General features: G+C 41.7%; 1 protein-coding gene across 2 annotated transcripts; it reads left to right on the top strand.

Annotated features, from left to right (window-relative positions):
• The first annotated feature begins 1,571 nt into the window (after positions 1–1,571).
• Positions 1,572–21,866, top strand: LOC105458486 (protein FAM151B). 2 transcript variants are annotated; one of them, XM_011703823.1, is made up of 6 exons: positions 1,572–1,638; positions 3,164–3,238; positions 17,061–17,201; positions 19,436–19,665; positions 19,748–19,887; positions 20,463–21,866. In XM_011703823.1, exons 3-6 carry the CDS (start codon positions 17,069–17,071, stop codon positions 20,851–20,853), a joined length of 894 nt encoding a protein of 297 aa, XP_011702125.1. In that variant the 5' UTR covers positions 1,572–1,638; positions 3,164–3,238; positions 17,061–17,068; the 3' UTR covers positions 20,854–21,866. The 2 variants fall into 2 exon arrangements, with proteins under 2 accessions (XP_011702125.1, XP_011702124.1); XM_011703822.1 differs by lacking the exons at positions 1,572–1,638; positions 3,164–3,238 and adding an exon at positions 8,028–8,322.
• The last annotated feature ends 1,232 nt before the right edge of the window (positions 21,867–23,098 follow it).

The raw sequence follows: 23,098 nt of genomic DNA, 5'->3' as shown, positions 1-23,098 counted from the left end.
TATACATATAATTAAAACAATCAAAAAAATTACAAATCAAATTGTAGATATCGATTCAGCTAGTCTATTAATTTACTGAAATGTTAAAACTGAAATTGCCTCGATCACAATAAACTGTAGACAATGACAAATTAGTCTATAGACAATTATAAGCTACATATTTCACACTATAAGCGCCAAAATATACAATTAATGATTGAACGGAAATGAATGGAAAGATAAAAGAAAAGGTACAAAAGCTTTATAATGACAACGTATGACACTGCGATCCGAATCCGAATTTATCTTTTGTTTGAGTACAGATAAAATGTGAGATGTGTCTCTATTAAATTTAGATTTTTAGATATTAATAGGCGCACGATTTACACAACGAATTACGTCAATATTTAGGTATATAAACATTTAGGTATGTACAAAATATATATGTAATGTATAATATGTATCTCCGATAACGTATATTATCGGAGGTATGTATAATGTGTATAATACGCTATTCTTGTGCCGCAGACTATCGGTGATATGTGCCTTGATATTAATTGTTACGCGGTTTCTATCTAGATTCCAGATAGATATTCAGACGTTGTGGTGCAATATAGTTTCGAGATAATATTACGGTTTCCTCATTCGAAGCATAGATGTGTTGGAATCAAAAGATGTAAGATTATCTCGTCTGTAGAATTAATAGGATCCACCGAATATGTTATGTTAGCGATTTTTTTTTATTAGTTACTATTGGGCAGCGTAGACCGTAGTTAAAAAATTATTATTATCGCTCTTTCTACAATGCCTCGCGCGATAAGTTATTTGACAAAATTTGTGATATATTCGAGGATCATCTTGTTTATGTTTATAAAAAAAAAAAGAAAAAAACAGCCATTTACAAGTGCCAATAATGCTTATAGGCTAAGCATTACCTGTGTATCCGACTTGTAAAAGTCGCGACAGATGTTACCAATCCTAATGTGACTTTAGATAAGTGCAATAGAATGTAAAAGTGTATTGTATGTTTCATGTGCAAATACATTGGCCGTATTCCATTGGGCAATTTTATACTGTATTTTAATAAAAAGGTCTATATTATTTTTACCAATGTTAAACCGTTGATTTCATACGATTCGTTGCATTTTACACGGTGAAAGTAGATATAGTAGCTAAAATAAACAGTATGTTTTTTTTATAAGTAAAATCAGCAACTCTTTTTCTTAAACTTCTTTTCAAGTTTCTATATGTATTCTATATTTACGCATTTATCGCGCCCGTCACGAACAGCGGCCGCCGCATCTCGTAAATGTTTTATCATTCTTAGGTAACGGTTGGATTCACACGTCGCCGGTATCATCAACTGTTAACGTGAACTACTGCATTACAGACGTACGATGATAGCGTATCATTACAGTTTAGGATATTTTTCTTAAAAGTGAAAGCCACGCAAATTTATTATCAACAAATTACCTGCATGTACATAAAAAAATATACCTAATATCTAATTATCAAATGTATAAAGTTTATCAAAGACACGAGATTTATTTGTCACGCCACACTTGCACGCCATTACGCGGCGCCTAACGTCATTAAATTTTCGCAACAATGAGTTGCATAATTTGGATCGAACTGGTGGATCTGCCGCATAGTGCGCAAGTAAGATTACATTAATTTTCATCGCGTAGATTAACGAATTTACGAAAGAAAAATTCAAACGCGTCGACAGCAAATCTACTGCGAGTGAAATATCGAGTGATAAAGAACTTGTGGGGGATTATCGTGTGTCTACTATCGATCATCGCGAAACTCGTGACTACCAATATGTCATCGTCTTCTACAAGGGGCCACATCCAAAGAGGCTTTCCTGAATTTATTAATTTGTGTGCGGTTGACAACCGCCGAAACGACGCCAAAGCTTGTTTACGAAATGCAAACATAAAATGATTTTTACACGTGGCATAACCTCCAACTTTTACTCTTTTTACAATATTGTTTTAATTGCGCATTCAAATATATAATAATATTATATTTAAATTTCGTACACAAAAAATAGTATAACAAAATACATCGTTCAGGGGTTGAGTTTTAAATGGCCGGCGAATTACCAAAACGTATTTAGACCTATAATTTAGATCTATGTATAGAAATATAATTTAGATCATTAGTTACTATTGGGCAGCGTGAATGACCGTGGTTAAAAAATTATTATTATCGTTCTTCCTACAATGCCTCGCATGATAAGCTATACGAAAAAATTTATGATATACCTGAAAGGTTGTCTTGTTTGTACTTATAAAAAAAAGAAAAAATAGTCGTTTACAAATGCCAACAATGTTTAGGCTAAGCATCACCTGTGTATCCGACGTGAGAGTCGCGGCAGTTGTTACTCGTACCAATCCTAATGTGACTTTATTATCATTAAACATAAATTTAGAATTTAGATCCATAAAAAACTTTATATATAAATAAATAATAGTCTATAAATTAATAGTACTGTATTGTTAAACGTAAATATTTTATTTACCGATGTTTGTTATTTTATTCAATTACGATTTGCATACATAGAAAAAACCGCGATTTTACTGGAAGATCTAAAAATTTTGCTGAACACAGATCTGAAAATAATTTTGTTGGAAAATCAAACTGTTAGAATATCAATTTAGATTGTTATATATCAAAACGATTGTTAGAATATCAAAACAGTTTTACAGTAATGCTTATCATTTTTGAGTTTTCAACAAAAATATTTTGATTGTCTAACAAAATTATTTTCAGATCAAAATTTTTTGCTTTCAGCAAAATCATTTTTTCCGTATATTTTTATTCACACTCTCTTTGATATAAAAATATATCGTGTACAATTATATTTTTTACCTCCTCCAAAATTGTTGACGAATCTTATTAGCAAAAATCAACAATCAAGATCTTATATATACATATATATTAGTGTATTACATAATTTCTCGACAAATAAATTATACAAAATTGCCTATCGTTTAAGAGGAAGGAATGACGAGAGGCGTGGGAGTTTTATCCTTCGCAGAAGACCAATTATCGATTTACCTCCCTCGCCTTTGTCCCCTTTTTAAAATAACTCGTTCGCATTGTTAGTTATATAGTGATTATATGTAAAGATCGAGGTCGAGTTTTAATAGCAATTATAATTTACCCCTTTTTCTAGATACACAGGTGGAGTGCTACCTGTGCGCATCTCTTACTTACGATACGTTCCTAAGACGAAGCAAGTGCTACACAAGTAAGTACGGACAGGCTCACCTTATAAATGTTCCTACTAGCTTTCCGCGCGTGAAAAACGTGTGGACGGAAAGGACAATAGGGAAACATCTTTCGTCAATATTCAATTCCCGACGCGTGACAAAATGCGCACACGTGCGTGAAACAAAGCGGAGTGAAGGAAAGGCGATGATGGTGGAACGTGTATGCGCGGCACGGCATGCACGAGAGATCGCAATACTCTCGCGGCGTGCAGATTTAGTCTCTTCTTTTTTCTCTTTTTTTTCCCGCCCCTCTCGCGATGCAGCTTTAAGCCGCTTACCACCGCGCGAATCTACACGCGCGCATAACCCGGGCGAGCTGGAATCACGTATTTAAAGCGATGCATACGCAATTGTTGACTTTGAATGTTGAATACGCAAACGAGCCGCCAAACAAATAGAGCCGAGAGTTACGACGGCGCGAGACGCGCGAAGTAGAGAGGAATTTTAGGAGATGAACAAGATAGCGCGCAGTGCGGCAGACCGATATGCGAATGATATGCGGAGGATTATTGAAAGGGGAAAACATTTTCGAATGTGTCACTTCATAAGACGGGGGGATCGTCGACAATTTCTATAATCCTTCGCATTCACGCATGATAAAACGATGAAAATAACAGCACGTCTGAAGAGCTGAAATACTATCTTACGACTATCGCTTCGCATTATCGGCATCACGATAGAGCGTATTATTTGCATAATTGAAGACGTGCGATGCAATATTTAACGTAACGCGCGTTAATTAGCGACAAACGTTAAAACGTTCCGCCGCACGGAGAGATGAATCGAAAGATAAATTCGCGGGAAATGCTTCATTTCTTCAGACGTGTTCATCTTACCGTAGGAATTCCACGAATCGACTCAATTGATTTGTATCTGTCGCACATGAAATCATAAAATGGGAATAACTCAAGAATGAGCGGAGGTTACCCACGTAGCAGAAATGTCCAAAATATATTGCAGGGATACCCTATAGAGATATATGCAATATTTGGGATAAGTGATATCTTTATAAGGATATCGCTGTGATGTATTTCGAATATTTCTGCTATATGGATAATGGATATCAAACGGTAGACTCGGTACATCCCTTGAATTCTGCCCGTGCTCTTTGTTTTTCTTCACCGGTGAGTGAAATCTGCGATGGGATTAGCGTACGGACGAAAATTGGAACGTCTAATTGTCACGTCTGCCTGCTCCGCGACCGAACGCGAAGAACGTTCTTTTTAAAGCGAATGCACAGCGAGCTCTCGTTTTCTCGGGAACGACGAGGTAAAAAGAATTTTAGTCTCCGAGCAACAAAGGCTAGCGTTCGCTATTGTCTTGCGGAAACACTCATATCTCTGTACCTCATCACGGCTCCATAAGTCGAAAGATAGCGACCAAAAAAATTTGGGAAAAATGTATACATATCGGCAAAATTAACAATCTTTTGAGAAAATAGAATTTACGATATTGTTTTGCGGAAATAATGTACATATCTCTGTTGTACCTTATCACGGCGCCATAAGTCGAAAGATAGTGACCTGAATAATTTGGAAAGTGCATACGTATCGAGAATATTCACAATCTTTTGAGCAAATATAAAATTTACGAGGTTTTGTCAATGACTCGTGATTATATTTTTCTGTGTAAGCCGAACGTTTTTTATGGCCTACGGGAGATCTCCAGACACTACTACATGAAAGATAATTGAAAGATCTCGGACATATCTGAATTGTCGCAACATGGCGACGGTCGTAAAGATTAAGAGTGTGCAGCAATAGTGCTGGAAATACCTACTTCCTAAGTAAAGATCGAATGTTTTCTCGTAACTGAAATAACGATATATCAAGCTGATTAAAGCTGATAGTTGTGAATATTAAAGAAAGGAGCGTATTCTCGACTATATAGAAAACAAAGTATAAACGAATTGCAAAATATCGCGTATCTTCAGTCTCTTTTTGTTCAAAAAATTAACGCTCCGTTGCGAGTGCGCTATCGAACGGAGCGAGAGTGTAATCAATGACGCGTATATACTAGCTCGTTATGTCGCTCGCACGAACTTCGAGCAAACATTACCTACGTAGTAACGAGATCTATAAAGGGAAGAGTTATCTGAGGAACGAGAAGACGTCATTTCTAAACGGCACAAAAGGGCCGCAATTCCAGCGTTAAATAAATAAGTCGCCCTTCTGCAAAAATGGCGTGTCGCTCGTATCGTGAAACTAATTAACTCATTAACACCGCCTGACCCGTCGTGCCAACTTATACACGTGGACAATAATTGCGTTTGTGCCCCTTACAAGAACGGATATCGCGTTAAGACAGCGATATATCCGAGACTTGGATTAATTACGAATATATTCTAAAAATGAATAATATTGCTAAACGTAGATCGTGGAGATCCGAAAATTCATCAATATGTAGAATGCACACGATTAATATATTTGATATTTAATTAATTGTATTTAAATTAAAATTGTATGTATATCAAAGGGTCTGACTTTTATCTCATCGCAGAAGTATAATTATGACTGTATTTCCGTTACTGCAACCGCGAACAATTATTACGGCTTCTTTCTAAACGAGATACATCGTCGATTCATTGGAACATTTAATATATGTAGTAGGTAATTAAGCAATCATGAATCGCGTGCTGGACACCGTATACAGGGAGTAATTAATCATGAATTCGGTAAAACACTCTAACCTTCATCATCCTGTAAATTGTTTTTGTCAGCACGGCGAGACAATGAAACCCGTTATTTTTTCCACAAAATATTATAATACGTCTGACATATCGCACAGTCTTGTCATATGATACAACTGCAGGATGATTCAAGATAATGTTATGAGTAACAATTTGACGACTTGATGTCAAAAAAGTGTTTAATCTAGTCACGCCTAGGAAAGATGATATGCTTGCACATCTACCTGATTTCTCAGAATTCCGCTGATCGTAAGGAATTTATAATCTTTTGTGCCAACAAGAGCAATTTGCAGAATAACATCTTCTCGATTACGAATCGTTCCTTTATGCGTAATGCTACGAATTCGTCGAAATATGCTAGCCTACATAAAAGATTAAAACAATTGTGACAATATAGACGTGTAGAAATATAGAAGTAGAACGTAGAAAATAAGTATATGCTTATCTTAGGCTGCGTTTGGGAAGCGCGCTATCAGAGCTATTATGTTATTACTTTATCGTTAATTAGACGTAAGACAAGGTCAAAAAATGGTGCAACATTGCTGATAGCAACCCGCTGAACGCTTCTCGAACGCAGTTTTAGTAACATAAAAAAAAATAGACTTTCCTTTTTCGCAAAATAAAGAATTTTTTGTAAATGGAATTGTTCCCACTACGATCGACGTGTGTATGTGAGCGAAAATGTTGAACGTCCTCTTCGACTATGTGTGATCTCTTTTTGTTTCAACTAAGGTACATTTGGTCGAAGAAGTTTCTTGTCGTAAAAAGAAAAATAGAACGGTGAGATCCATGAATCATAGAAGTTTTACAAGATTGGTGTTTATAGAAACGCCCTTCAATCGTGAACCCTCGGCAGATGTTTCACCCCACCACGCCACGCGGCAAGGACCCCCGGTCGTTGAATTTACGGCTCGTTTGGGGATCCTGTACCGAACACATGTTGGCCGCAGCCACGGCGAGTTACACGGCGTAAAACAACACGCGATAACAACGTGAACTCATTGTGCTTATGACGCACAAACTGTTGGTCCTGTTAGAAACCCCATCAACACCGTTTCAATCGATTAAGTCGCTTATATACGGGTGTTACCTTTAATGCACCGCAGAATTAATTGAATGCGATCTTGATAAAACATCGTACCCTTATCACTAGACTAGGCGACTGATTAAAGCTTTTATTGTTTGATCAATTTCTTGTGTTTTCAAAGGTCGCCACACAAATTTCCCCATTTATATACGAAGCTAGAGGGTGGAAATGTCGCGCAGCAACCTTGTAACAGCAACAAAATCGCAAATAAAATAGTCACACGGTTATTTACTTTAGATTGCGCCATGTTATTGTACATTAAAGGGTGTTTCAGAATGTGCTTTATGCATTACGTACAACAAGACTTTATAGATTATAATCACACAGGTGACTTTTTTTATAGCTTTTATTTTCGTTTCTATTGCACAATTTGTCGTATCTGTGCTACATTATTCGCATGATTTTCTACCCCCGTTCGTATGGGGTAGGATAAAGCCGTTACCCCTTCAACGTACAGTTCAACGGGCGGCGAAAGGGTGCCGGATAAAAAACCGGATCTCTTTTTCTTCGGTTACACACTGAAAGCGTTTCCGTGCAACCTTCGGATGCAGATATTCTGTCTCTCTGCGTGACAAGCGGTCTACCTGTCCGGAGGCCCGATATTTCCGCAATGGCACGTACGTCCCCCTCCCGGCTCTCCCTTTTCCGATCGCGCAAGTACGATAGACGACGTCGATGATCCAACGTGAACGTCCCACGCGGAAATCCCGCGCGGCGCCGAGGCCGCGATAAGAGGCCGCATTCGAGACGACGGATTCTTCGTAACCCTTGGCGTCTCGAATCGGCTATGCATCGCCCTTCCGCTGCCCGCGTTATACACTCGCCCCTGTCGTCGATTCGCTTCGTCCCCCGTCAGCGTTTTGCGATTCGCGCTTCCGGACGGGGGGCGCCCCTCCCTCGCCACCCTCCCCACCCCCCGGAGACGCGGCGGCAGGAGAGCACGTGTGTACCGGCGCGGCGTTGCGGCGCCGCGAAATATGACCGACGGTCTGTACGTGCCATTACGTGCGCCCGCGGATTTCGACGATCGGCCGACGGCTCCGCTCCGCTCCCGTGGAGACAGTCAGTCGTTTCGAGGCTGCCGAGTTGACCGGGTGTCTAGTCGAGAGCCGTGGGGAGCGCACTCCGGGCTGTGTGTCTTTCTCTCCGTCTGAAACCGTCGCTGCTTCTGCTCTTGTCGCGCCTGCCCGTCCCTTCTTTTGTCGGCCACCCCAATCGAGATTTTCGACGCCGAGGGACCATGGCGAATACCACGATCGTGACTATTGTACTGCTGGCGGTGATCCGTAAGTTTAATGTAACCGCAGCTGTTCTATCGTATACGTGTAGAACAGAAACTGGGGTATCATTCGAAAGATATACGTTTCTGCGACTAACTGGGGCAAACGTTATGTTTCATTTTGCATTGTTCACCAAAAATAAATGACAAATTTGTGCTGATCGAGCTGTACATGGTTGAATGGTCATTTTTATTACGGTTTCTTGAAGTCAATTATTAGTGAACGATTTGCAATTCATGTTATTTTACGCGTTAAGAATCGAGAAACAGCTCGCGATAATATATTATTAAAGCCAGTGCTCCGCTTATTAATCCGAAAAAAAAAACATCTCGTACGTTACTCCGACAATAAAGAAATATTGTTGAAGTGAATACTGTCATGTAAGAATATTAGAAACTGCTCGTTTGGCCTCGAGCGACAGCATACGTGGCGCAAACCTAGTTTGTTGACAGTTCGCTGATGTGCGAACATAACAGCCGTTACGTTCAGGCTTACGAGAGAACATAAATCACCGTGTGAGAATGGTCTTTGGCCGTTGGCAAGCAGTTCGCGAACGGAGCTGCTCCGCAAAACCGGACGTTGTGTATCGATCCTATTTTAAAGCCGCATCCTGCACGACGGTTACGAGCACTGACACTTAGCAGATCGTGAAATCGAGATCTGGCGTATCTTTCTTTCGACCGCGCGGCGTCGTAAAACGTGTGGCCTCGCTCGCGCTTCGTGCATCGAAAAACCCAAACGCTCCTCTAATAGACGTATCGATTTTCTTTTTTTGTCGCGCCTGCACTCTTCTCCTCGCCACGTCCATCGGGAGGAAAAGAGCTTCTCCGATGAAGTCGTGTGAGAAAAGTTTACATCGAGCGCACGGAGCGGATGGAGTTTTCAAAGCCGCGGCTTAGCGACGTAAGTCTCGCGTTCGGAATTCCCTGTTCGGTTTAGCCGCCGCTCGATTGCGCGAATGGAAATCAGATGAGGGTCGAAAAAATTTATCCCGCGACGAGACAATGAAATCTACGATAGACCGTCGCCGACCTGGACGAGCGAGCTGCTCGGCGGATCGTGACTTTACGACCGAGGCTTTTTATAGATCACGTCGATTCAAATGTCCCGGCACGTCTTCGACGTCGCGACGAGTACATGAATAATGTCGACGGAAAGTCATTTCTTCGACGTAGAATAAGAAAGTTTCGCAGTTTTGAATCAATTCGCGGCACACAATGCCCCAATTAGAGAGGAGCGGAGAGAGGGACGGACGTTACGGAAGTATGGTAACGAGGTCTGAGATTCAGGAGCGCTCGGAGCAACTTCGGTTAACGCCGATTGTATAGTGAATTCAATTTTCTTTCGCCCACACCTCCGTCGGTTGTACCGCAACCGCGGCTTTCCCGTAGAATAAACTCAATCTCTGCCGCGTTAAGCCCTCCAAACTGAGAGGGTATAGTTGGAGGGTAGTAGGATTTCGGAGAACGATGACATATAATATATCCTCTTCTCATCTCGATCCGTCCCCCCAATCGATCGCTAATAATAATCTCACGGTGACGCACATCGGTTCGACGTATATACGTTCGCATGCTCCACCAGGCCTTTAACGTCTTACATTAAATTAGCCCTTAATTTTAGCCGCCGCTCGATTGCGCGACGGAGGCACAATTAATCCCCGGGACACACACATAGAGGCAATATTTGCCGTGCACGACCGCGCACGTCGCTTCCTTCCGTCGGCTTCTTCCTCCTTCCTCCTCCCCTGTATACGTAAGTAGGTCATAAGACCTATCGTACATTTTTTCCAACTTCTTCGCGTTCAACGTGGAAAAAAATACATGTCTCTCGTTACTGATGCGCGAACAGTGCAAACCGATTCGTAATCGAAAGCAAATCCCTCTCAACGAGACAATTACGCAATCGTTTTCTGTTCAAGTGAGAACAAATATTTTTCGAATGCATTTTTTCGTCGTGTTGCCTGCAGAAGAACGGGCAATTGGTACTATCAAAGGCGTAACTACGATCCGTACGCTAGCACGGCTGTTGCTTATAAAGCGTCCGCAAAAATAGATTAACGTCGTGACCATGGCGATGGTGGCATGTAACTTACATACCGCGCAAAAATAGTACGAAAATAAACTGTTTTTAGCGCACCTTTGCCTGTCCACGCCCGCAGTTTATGTTGTAAGCGCACAGGGCGGAAGATATAAAAATAACGAGGCCGATATAACTCCTTTTCGTTGAAATTTCGATCGTAGACTCGATTTTCGTAACGATTCAACAATGAAAGACGTAAGTAACCGTGTAAGGATAGGACGTTCTTTCTCTGAAATCGAAGAATGGGTGTACTTCTTTCGCGAGGAGGATATCAATAAAGATGAAAACGGCTGCATGACACGCTCAAATAATTAGCGTAGGAAAGCTAAAAATTCTCGTGATGTAAGTGGTTCTCATTACAAAAGTAAACGATGTGGGTAAGAGCGATTAGCCAGGCGCGGCAATTAGTTAGTTGTTTATTAACGATTCAGCGTATATTTTTGGAACTTACAACTCAAGAGAATTGCACATGACATCCACGCAATTTCAAAATGTCAAAAAGATATTCGTTTCGTGCGCAATTCTCGCTTACTAACCTGAATCACGCGGTAGTTGTATGTAAATGTCTCAGTATCGCGCATAAATAATTCGCGAACAATATTATGATATATTACGTATTGCAAGTCATCGTGGCATACACTCATTCACGCAGGTACACATGAACGATAGAAATGATAACGTTAAATGATCGCGTGTTATATTTCGCTGTAACAGCAAAAACAATGTTTACTAAATAGTGACGAGAAAACAAAACCGCTTCGATCATCGATTGCACAAACTGGGAGGGAAGGAAGTACAATGACTCGTCGTAAATAATTATATCAAGCTGCTGAACGATGGAAAAAGACACAACAAGCCATTGGATCGCGATGTTATTACTCAGCATATTGCGAAGCTACACATTTCGCGACTCGCTGCTTAAACGCCTGCACTCTCCTCCCTTTGCGAACCAATTATCGAGGAATACTTATCCGAAACAGAGCAGAATCACTTCAGCGTACCACATGACCGTGTGTCATAATGTACATATTTACCGGTCCACCGGTTTTATTATCGTTTCCGATAAAGGAGATTTTGTATGCGGAGACATCGCGGAGATAGAATTACGTTCTTATCTGAAGCGAAGGAAATGATTGTGAGTCATCATCACGATGTCGCCGCGTTTGAAGCGAGTTCCACGCGTCCTGCGTTGGAATCCGCTCGTAATAATACGGTTTACACGAGATGGAAAAAAAATGTGCTCTGATAAAAGCGTGTTTATTCACGATAAGCGGAGCAGAGCACTCGTCCGTTCGGTTGCATGCTGCGGGGTGCAAGTGTGGTACGCTCGCACTTCTCCCCGTGTCTGGCGAGCGTGTCCGAGCCGACGTGAATTCGACTGAGAGATATAGATTGGAAATTCTCCGACTTCGTAAATGCGGTCGTTGACTTCGGCAACGGGAGCGCAACAACGCTAGCGAATCGATTATGTGAATCGTGATCTACGCTCGAGCGTAAAACGATTGAGATCGGAGAAAAATCGCGTGAGAACCGATACGGCCTGTTAGCCCGTTGAACGAAAAAATTCTAATTTATTTATAGAGAAATAGAAAAATTTTTTTAATGCTTCCTTTTGTCACGCAAGCATCAAATTTAAGCACAATTATAAAACGACGAAACGAGAACATCTACTTGTTCAATAATCATACTTCTTTCTCTATTTTTTGTACGCTTAAGTAAATCATGTAAATTGTAAATAATCCGTACTGCTTCTATCCAGTCGTAATCGAAAAATAATCACCTGAATTTATTATTATGCGTGTGTGACGTCTGAGTTGGTCAGGTAGCCATACCTTTCATAATTAATCGGTTTGTTGGAACGAGTTTCAAGTGAAATTTAGCGTCAAACGCGATATCGATATCCTACACGTGTAAGCAGAGGTCGAATTCTAAAACTTTGTCAAACTTTTATGCCCGACGAAATCCACGACGAAAGTTTCTTAATTTAATGCGAGGTTTGTCTTTATCAAGGGCTTCATGTCTCGGTCTTGTATTATATTGATAATATAATACAGGCGTGTTGACACGGGAACGGCGTACGCCCTCCGAAAATCAATCGCAATCTATTTGCAAGTTAAATTAACATTGTGCCGTGTTACTCGGCAACAGTATCGAACATACATTTCGTTGCGTAAATCCGTAAAACGGTCCATCCCATCGGAGCCATTCCTCGCTGCGGCGCATGAACATTCGACGTTTGCTGATGCTATTGCCAAAGCGCCACTTCTGACACTACCAGGATCTTACGCGAGAGTTCGGTAAACGTCGGAATAATCAACTTAGAGAGGCACGATCATACTTTACCTAAAAGTATGTGAGATACAATCGCCAGTTTAAGTTTAAACAGCTCGAAACAAGTGCGGCAGGTGGCTCATGAGCTATTATTTGTTTATCGCCAGCCAATCTGTCAATATTACATATTATCATGGCCTCATGACGCGCATAAATCACACTTCGATTCGCACAGTTTGCGGCCACGGAATCGTTAATCGTTACAATTCGTAATGATCCACCTGAAATTAAAGATAGTCGAATATCGAATCATAAATTATATTGCTGTTACATCAACAATTATTTAAAATCGAGAATTTAGAAATATCGATTTCGAAGGATACTTAGAATGAATTAAAAAGCTATACGACTTTTTTTCCGTACAAAGATTAGAAATATCGGTTTTCCTGGTAAAAAAAAGTTCCTCCTGATCCCTATAAAAGTTGCAAATAATCTCTGACTCAATCTGCATGCCTGTGTAGAGCTTGGATTAACTAGTGAGAGATTCCGTTACGCAAATCCGAGATATCAAACTTTGTTCGAAGTTCCAAACTGCTGTTCTCGACCGGTTCTCGACTTTCGGTTCTCGATTCTCACCTTAATCGAGACTTAAGTTCCACGGTAACAGACGCGGCCATAAGTCACGCTTTGTTAGCCGGCTGACTAAGGCGAAAACGCGCTCCGGGATCCGCCTCGCCAGCGAGACGATTCGAGCGAGCCATCGAAAGCGCGTTCTAAGCGGAAGAGAGATCGGCGGTAGTCGCGGCTATTTGCAAATTCTGTGGAGCGCAGTGACGCGTGAAAGATGCTTCTATCAGCCTACGAGGGGCATCGGATTCTTTTGTATCGCAAGAGACGGCGACGCTTGCTCGCGGGGCTGGAAGCCCCGGCTCGATATCCCCGTTGCATCCTCGTCATATCCCCGTGATACGTCGCATCGATGTACAAGCTAAGAAAATACAGACCGCGATAAAACCGCGCTCGAAATGTTGCGCAGTTGAAGGGCAGCCGATACATCGTTCATGACATTCTCCGACGAACAGAACCACGATAAGGCTTGACGCTCGCTTTGGAAATATCAAAAGTCGCCAAGGCGAAATTCCACGTGAGACAGACAGGAAACATTTTATAATCATTTTATTTTCTATATAGTTTTCCGACACATAGATAGAAGAGAGAGAGAGAGAGAGAGAGAGGATACACTATATTACATTACGTATTATAAACGTTTTTTTTTCTCGATTGAATTTCTCGATGCATATCGTTCTTCCTTTCTAATTTTTTTGTACATATATATTATGTATAAATATATTACTAGTCGCCTTAAAAAATTCAGCCTCAAAATTAAAATCAATTGTCAATCAATCAGAATTTCTATTTTCAATTTTAATTGATTCGTTTTATTTTATAAATCGTATGATGGATATTTCCACTTATAAGGAGCTTTATTGTAGCGTCGCGTATAAATAGTTGGGTAAATAGCGAAAATGTCACGATTGTTACCATCATGTATATATTATGGCGTCATTTAAGAAGTTGGGCACTTTCCGATCAATGAAGACCTTTCGCTTGACCGTGCCGCAAATGCCCTAATACGTAAAGTCGCAACAGTTTGGGCGTATGCTGTTCAAGGCGTATGCATCGCATAACATGATTGGTTATTCGAGAAAAGCAGCTTGATCTGACAGCTTGACAGTTTTACGTTTGACATGTGTCGATAAAGTTGTAATAAAGTCGAAAGATAAATAACAGATTGTGCAATTCACAAAACATTATGAAATAATCGTAGATTTAAGTGGAATTTAATTTAATGCTAATTTTTTGTATTCAAATTAGATTTCTTACTTATGCCGTACGCACGTTAAAATCTTGAAAATCAGTGAAGAGGTAGGACAGATTATCAATGCTAAAAATACTAAAAATTGTGGAAACTTCTGCTCGAGATATTTATAGTATCTGATGTATATCGAGCCGATATCAAACTGTGATATCAAAACAAATGTTTATTTTTGTCACGTACAGGAATATCTCTTCCGAGATACGGAGAAATTTCCAGACGCGACGATAAAATTCCCGGAAAAACGCGGTGCAATGTGACGTGTCGCATTGTTGGGAAACGTTGCACCTCGAAGGAACAGACGGCCAATTGTCCAACCGATTAGTTTGGCCTAAGCTCGGTCGAGGTCAGTTCAATTGCCTCGATCTCATAGCGCTCGGTCGCGCGAGCGGACCTCGACGTACGCGTAACAAAAAAGAAGGCCCGCTCTCGAGATTTTCCCCCGTGGTCGGACCGGTTTGAGCACAGTATGGTCTCTGTGCGAGATCGCCGGACCGGAAACGGCCGTTTCGAAGACATTGTAGCGGCGATATGCGCCTACCAGAACGTAGCAGCGGGTAGCTTAGATTTTCGGACAAAGTGCGCAGAACCGTATAAACAGTAATGTCTCTCGAGCGATTCGCGCGGAGATGTCTAGGAAAGAAGATATTCGAGAACTTGCTCTCTAAATGAAACACCATAGGTGACGAGGATCGGAATAAACATAACATCGCATGACCAATTCAAGTACTATTTGCTGAGTCATTCCCTCGGTATCATATATCTAATGAGAGGCACTCCGTAGAAATGTTATTACATTAATCCGGGAGTGGCTGCCAACTTTGTTACGGTAGCAAATGCAATTCGTTTACAACAGTTTCTTCCATGAGTAAATTATTGTTATGTAATGACGTATTCTTCTCTCGATCTCCCATAAATAATACAAATATTTTCCAATAACGATGTCCCTGCATGTGTCTCGTGTTCGATGTCCTTCTTGCTCGTCGCAGCGTGAATTTCATAAAAAGATTTAAAGTTTTTGTAAAAAGAGAGGATACACAATCCTAGAATATTAATGTTCAGATAGCGACGATTATTAGTTAAACAAAGTGCAGTGGAAATAATACGGGCAAGAGGCTGGTAATCCTTAATCCTTAGAAAAAAAAAAGATCGGCTCAGCGTTTCTCTATTGCTCAGCGTGAGTCTGGGTTTCACCCCGTGATCGCTGGACCGGAAACGAGTCAGCCGGAATCATTGGCGCGGCTACGTGGCTAGTTATCGATTTTTCGCGAGATTGTTTCTTTTTTACAGAGAAATCTGCAGAAAATAAATTCCGAGCAACTTAACGAGCATAGTAATTTAATCACGCCAGCCTGCGGGCTATGTAGAAAAAGAGGTTCACCGCGAAGTTTTTTGCGCTCCAGTTACAAGCTGATGGTAGACGAGGAACAAGCAATGTCTTTCGATTTTAAGCTGATTAGCCGCTGGAAACATTCTTATTATGGTCGATATCGGTATTAGACTTTAAATGACACGCCCGCATTGTTCCCGAGTGTAACATGTCTATAAAGTTTTTGTCACAGTTCTCTTTCTTGAGGAAAACAGAAAGAAACTTTTAATCATTATATTTAGAAAAGGTAATAATTTAATATTTGTTGTTTTGCTGCAAAAGAGAATTCTCCTATTTTTCTGCGAGATTTCTCGCAAAATTAAAAAAATAAAAGCGATCGTTTTTTTAACGGATCTCGGCCAGCTATGACGCAAATCGGTTGTTAGCCGTTCATAAAAAAGATGTTGTCAAAAGGGCTCGGCGGGAGGACCAATCTGCCCTCGCAATCTGCTCGGAGGGATCACTCGACGGGCGCGAAGTTTGCTCGCCACATGGCCCCTGAGATATACCGGAAATGATCTAATCCACCGGGGAAAGAGTGAGCCGTTGGAATTTTCCACGAACGCGCGACGATGTAAATCGACGCAATCCCGTTATTAATTCATCCCGACTGTGTATGTACGATCACGGCTTCGTATATGCATAACACCCTTCTATTCGTATCCATGCTGTCGAGAAAATCAGCGCAGAGAATAAAATAAAATAAAATAAAAAAGAAAAACAAAAGAAATCCGTGCCATCGTGAGAAGCGATGTATCGCTCAGCGAGATGACCCCCGGATTCACGCGGTCGTTCGTTCTCACTGATCGCGAAATGCGCAGCTGGCTGCTGGGGACGGCGGTTGGAAGCCCCTCATAACGAACGTGACAAATGAACGTGATTATCGATCGAACGGCACAATAGGAGGAGAGCGGGGGAGACGGAGGTTCTCGGTCGTCGACGGTCGCCGCGCCGCGCGAGGAATTCTCGAGTCCTCGCTCAATTATGGAGCGAGCCACATCGAGTCGAATATTGGGGTCATGGGTCGGGGCGGGGTCCCGAGAATACCGATGGGGAAGGTCAAGTCCGTGTATCGCGGTGAATGCGAAAACGCATGATAATAATGATCCTGATAATAATGACCAAGGGGGCTTTCTTATGTTTCAGAGGCTGCCATGTGCAAGACCAACTGCACGCGCATATGCTCTCCAAGCGACTTCTTTCCGAATGTCAAAGGCAATCTCACGAAGATCGTCTGGGCGCATGCTGTCAACAGCCAGGCGAAATTGGAGAAGGCACTCTCGTCAGGTAGGTCGATGGGCACTGCAATCGACGAAGCGCGACCCCGGACTTTCCTTCGTTCTTCGCTTATTGCACTCGAGAGATAGGGAGACAGACGAACGCTGCTCTGGTTACTCTCTCGCGTGTTCAAATACCGCCGACATTACCGGGAAACGTCGGTATCACCATGAAGAGATATTTGACGTTTGATATTTGGCTTTTTGGTAAATATCCCTGGAATTGTTTTCGAGATAGAATTGGCGAAAAAGAAATTTTTGATTTGAGAATGCTAATAGGCATTATTAAAATACTGGCTTTAAATCAGGCTGGCTTCAAATCAAGTTACGTTTCAATCCGATAGCTGAATACGGTTCGTTGCATATCGAGAATGAACATGTATATTATTAATCACGGAACGGTCCCGCGGGTGACATGCGTTATTTTCTGGTCGCTTTTTATTCAATTTTCCGCTCGGTCGACGAAATCTTGTAACCTGGGAGTTCTCGAATAAAGCAATCTCATGTTAAATGCAAAACGACACAAAAAAAAAGATCGACATTCGAGAAATAATTTCATAGGCATTACTGCAACGAAATTTGCTTTCGACACACGAGACGCTCGAGAGTTAATATTAACATTAACGCTATCTAACATCAATAAAATTGCAAAATATAATAATTATATGATAAGACTCTCTAAATGATCAGCGACGGGCAATGATACTCTAGCGATATCCGAAGGAAAAACAACCGCTGAAGACGCAGTAATATGATGCAGCAATTTAGATATCCATCTGACGCGTCATCGCGAAACTATTTGCAAACGACGGGCAACAATTCGTGGTAAATACTTAATGCTGAGAACTCGTACCTGTCGGAAAAGATAACTTCGAAAATGTCGCGTTTTGATAGAAGGACGCTAATTTGCCGCAAGTTCGCGACTTCCATCGACCGTCAACGTATTATTAGTTAATGAACTACGTGGCATTTCGCTAACATATACGCACGGCCCCCCGGCCTTCAATGCCAAGCGCTTTTTGCGTTTGTCACTCTCTCATGGATATTCCCATATATCAATATCGTCCGATTGTGCGCGCCTTTGTGTGCACAACCCGCATACGATGACACGTATTTTTACATCGGCGCGCTTTAAATAATAGCGGCATGTCCTTGAAAAGTGTGCTTCCAGAAATATCGACAGCGAGGGAAAGAGGCTTCTCAACGCCGCGCGGTGTCTGCATCCCCCGAGATTTCTTTCACGGAGCTTTCACGAAGCGCGTGTATAAAATATAAGTCGCGTCAAGATTAATCTCGACGTTTTTCGAGACATCTTTCCTGTCTGACACACACACATGCGCGCGTTTCGTATCACGATTCCGGACGGATGCGGTAACGCGTCAAATACGGACTTAGAGGAGCTTCTTTCGACTTCGCGCTTGGAAAGAAAAAAAAACTCTCGAATTTAAATTTTCTTTATCTTTATGTGTGTGTGTGTGTGTGTGTGTGTGTGTGTACGACTGGATCCTCATAGATAAGTCATTTGTACGCAGTCACGTCTGACGCGAGAGTTTTCGTAAGGCGTATCCGCGCCCCCGCTGAATCTTAATGAGACGTCAAGGTAGTCGTTAGCCGATGAAAAGACGACCTTCGTTGTTCAATTCCGCGCCTGAGTACGTCACTCAACGATGAAAATCGTATCAAATCCGCTAAATCCATCGCGTTGATCGTACGCCCATTGCACGTTTCTAATAAAATCTTCCACTATCTTTTTACTATGTCAGAAGAACATTTATCCTCCCCCGTTCGTAATCCCTCGGCGAATCTTCCTCAAAGCGCGACGGTCTCTTTAATAGCTGCAAAAAAAGAACGGGTTTCGTAAAAACTGCAAAAATCGTACGTCCCTTCGTGCACACGGGTCCTCTGAAGCGACGCTGAGTCTGTCGCCGTCGCTTTCGGCCTCGGAAAAGCCAGAATTTTCGGTCGTTCGAGCGTTAACACTGGTGGATGTGTGTGGATCCGGCAGTCTTCCAGCCTCTTTAGGCGTGATCGATATTCGCCACACGTGTATGCACATACCCGGAACCCTCCCGCCCAACCGGTCGTCTCAACAGCGGCTGCTGCCGCACACACACACACACACACACACACACACACACACACACACACACACACACACACCTCTCTCTCTCTCTCTCTCTCTCTCTCTCTCGCGCGCACGCATAAGCACACGTACCCGCAGACAACCGACTTTCCTTTTTAAAGGGGATGTCATGATGCTGGAGGCCGATGTCGTGATGGGCAAACTTAACAATACCAACAATACCAGCGAAATCCCGATAATGGCGCATCCACCGAACACGGAGAGCGATCTGTCGCTCGAGGAGTTCCTCAATATAACCAACACTAACGGCAGCAAGGGCATCAAGCTGGATTTCAAGACAAATGACGCTTTCAACAACAGCAAGTCCATTCTTAAAAAGTGGCAACCGATCGTGCGTATACACATAAATGTACCACTAGATTATGTAGAATACAATCGAAGTGCAATAAATAAAAAAATATTTGTTTGTTCAGTTGAAGCGTCCAGTTTTCCTCAATGCGGACATTCTTTCTGGGCCAGTCAACGCTACTCTTCCGCTTGTCGGGAAAGAATTCATAAAAGAAGCTAATGATATCATACCAGACGCTATCCTCTCTATTGGTTGGACAACCAGGTAAACAACTATCTACGTGCATAGTGATAAGAGTAACCGCAGTTTCTAATATGCAACCTTGTAATTAATCAGCCGTATAAGCAAAGAAACATATATTGTGACCCTCACGGGACAAGATCTCTTATAAAAAAAGGGGTTATAAATATAAATCCCTGAGAGAGAGAGAGAGAGAGAGAGAGAGAGAGAGGAGAGATAATTCAACTTAGCGCACCAATGAAATATGTATTGGATGCACGTCAATAGTAGACGTGTATTATATTGACATATATTATACCGAGAACATTGAAAGCTTAATAGGCTGAATAATATAAAAAAAATCTTTAAATTGAACAGAAAATAATTACTGCTATTTACTATTATAATTATACTATTTGCACTCATAAGAAAATAATTACTATTTGCATCCATAAGGTTCTAATCAAATTTGATACTTTTTAAACACAATAATATGCATAGATATTCAGCGCATTTGCGAAAGAATTTCTCCTCGTTATACTAATAAAGCAATCAGGAGCTAATTTTAATTTTCGTCGCATAATGTGTGGCAAAAATTCAGCAACCTGTCAATATTTTAGGTACGGAAAGGAGTTCAACATCACCAAGGGTCGATACAGCGCGGAGCAGCTCAAGAAGATGGTCGACACTGTTGCCGAGAGTCGTGTCACCCAGCCGGTAACTTATCCCGTACGAGCTGGACTCGCGGTAAACGATATCGATGCCATGAAGGCGTTATTGAAGAACACGAAGAATGCGACTCTGACGATCTGGTCAGCGGAGGGCGATTCCGTCGATCCCGCGAAACTTTCGAAGCTGATCAAAGAAGTGGACATCGACAAGGTGTACGTGGACGTGCCGAATGACCTGAGGAGCAAGCTCAATCTCTCGGGCGCGTCCGCGATGACACCCGCGGTGATGATGACTCTGGGCGCATCGATGGCGCTTCTGGTCCTGTCGAGGATGCTGTAAGCATTGAAGATCGTAGGCTAGCAGATGTAGACTTGCGGCGAAATTCGATAAAAGGAGGACTCTGGACCCCTCCGTTCCGGGAGCCTCTCGACGGAGAAACGAAAGTACGAACGAACGACGAAATCCGATTACGATCGCACGCCATGAATTATATCATCGTTTGATCGCCATCGCGATCGTTCGATCGGGTCTTCGTCCGATTCATCGCGGCTACATTTCTTAAGACGTACCTCTCTCGCGATATTCGATTAGTCGTTGCAGCGAACGATTTCCAATGCGAGATATTTTCCACACGAAATTCGCCTCTATCCAGGTAAAAAAAAAATAACGTTCGTTTTGTCGATACAATTTGTACTTAAAATCGTCACGCAAAACAATCCCGAATTGTATAAATTAAAAATATTTTTTTTAATATATCTGACTTGATAAATCGTAAAAAAAAAAGATAACCTGCATATATGTATGTGTAGGTAGTTTCAATTATATCGAGAATCACTTTAATACCGTTGATAAACAGTAACGCTTTACCTAATGTTAATTAATGTCTAAAAAGTTTCTTAATATTATATTACACGTATGTTAATAAATCAATTGATAAACTCCATCGCACACACACACGCATACATACACATACAAGCAATCGATCGCAATTACTTATTGCATAAAAGAAAACCATTATATATGAAGGACACGCGGTCTGAGAAATTGTCCTGAATTTTTTTATTGAAGTACAAACAGCGATATAAAAAGAGAGCGCGCTTTACGTAATTTCGTACCAAGTACAACGTACTTGCGCGCGCACTCATGTGTTTAATGTCCCTTTGTAATGTTCACCGCCCCGTACCTGCGTTTAACATATCTCCGATTTAGGTGCAGCAAAAAAAAATTATATTAGTCTCTATATATAAGCTACGTATTTAAGCCAAAGGATTAAAAAAAAATGCAGTATACGGTGCGAGAGTGCACTGCGTTTGATAACGAGTCAATAAAATTATGCAAAATTATTGAGAAAACTTCGTCGGCATTTATTTATCCCGAATATCGAATTAGTATAAAACGCTCTGTTAGTCTCAGAGGAGAACAAATCTTTTTAACTTTAAATAAAAATCATTAAATAAAACCAGCATGAAGTAAACCTAGAAAAATTGAGAGATCACACTCTCGTAAGATTGTGTCGTTCTATGCGTCGTGTAACAAATTAGTAGAACAAAATAGCTGGTATTGTTTGCTAATTCAACAGAGCGCCTGCTCACCATTGTCATACGTAATTATCTGTGAAGATGAAATGTGCAAATGTCTGACGCACAGTCGTTACAGGTAATCCAACACAGATTTGTCAGAATAATCGTACATTGTAACAATGGCATTCTCTATTATGCTGATGTTTAGCTTTTATCTAGCATCGCGATAGATTTATGTATGACATTAAATATCAGAGTTAGGCCGCGCAATTTATGCATGGTAACAACTAACGTTTTTTAAACCTCTATTCATCGCTTCCATTTTTATGGTGCTGTAAAAGAATATTACAAAGATCCGCTTTCAACAAGCTGCGGGTTGTTCCTGTTAACTAGAACGGGGCTAAAAAAGTTGAAGGAAGTTAAAAGGGTTCTCATGAACGATGTTTGCATTTAAGACACAGGGTGTAATAGGGTACGCGTTAGGGTTTGCTCTCCTCTGTTTGTCGTCTAGTTATCTTAGAAGCGCTTCCGCTCGTGCTACCCGACGGAAAATATTATTACAGTGACAGTAAATTCCGAGAACTTATAAGACGAGGAAGAAGAAGAAAAATCTCGCGAGAGATTTTCGGATGTATCGCTGTGGTATTTCATAGAGACAAACGATACAGTTAATTGACGTTGCAACTAAAGAAACACATTTTTCCGAAGCGGAAACGCGTCACGAGCACTCATGGAACGACAGGACACTTTCTCTCGCATGCGGAGGATACTCGCCGCTGGTATCTCAAGGTGAACGTGGTGAAAGAAGAGGAGGATCCGCGAGAAGTACCGCGGGAGGTGTCTCGCCGGTGCGAGCGCGGTCGTGGTGTCAAAGGTCGCGCGACGAAGTGCCGGCGGCCTTGGGATTACAGAAGAAGCTATTCCGGTTATCACAATCGGACTCCGACACGCGTTCCTCGTCGCCCCATCTCTCGCGTGGCCACTCAGCAGGTGCGCCGTGCAAAATGGGATTTTCTACGTGTGCGAGAGAGCCGCGCGGCGACCGCGTCGGACGAAAATGCATC

The sequence above is a fragment of the Wasmannia auropunctata genome, unplaced genomic scaffold, assembly GCF_000956235.1.
Source record: "Wasmannia auropunctata unplaced genomic scaffold, wasmannia.A_1.0 LD334508.1, whole genome shotgun sequence".
NCBI lineage: Eukaryota > Metazoa > Arthropoda > Insecta > Hymenoptera > Formicidae > Wasmannia > Wasmannia auropunctata.
The sequence above is the reverse complement of the archived record's forward strand: the minus strand, read 5'-3'. Positions and strand labels throughout refer to the sequence as shown.

Bases quoted from the DNA above. Each gene is read 5' to 3' on its own strand.
- LOC105458486 (XM_011703822.1), top strand. From the start codon at position 8,277: ATGGCGAATACCACGATCGTGACTATTGTACTGCTGGCGGTGATCC. The intron at 19,666-19,747 runs GTGCGTATACAC...TTGTTTGTTCAG, and splicing joins TTAAAAAGTGGCAACCGATC to TTGAAGCGTCCAGTTTTCCT. The intron at 19,888-20,462 runs GTAAACAACTAT...TCAATATTTTAG, and splicing joins TCTATTGGTTGGACAACCAG to GTACGGAAAGGAGTTCAACA.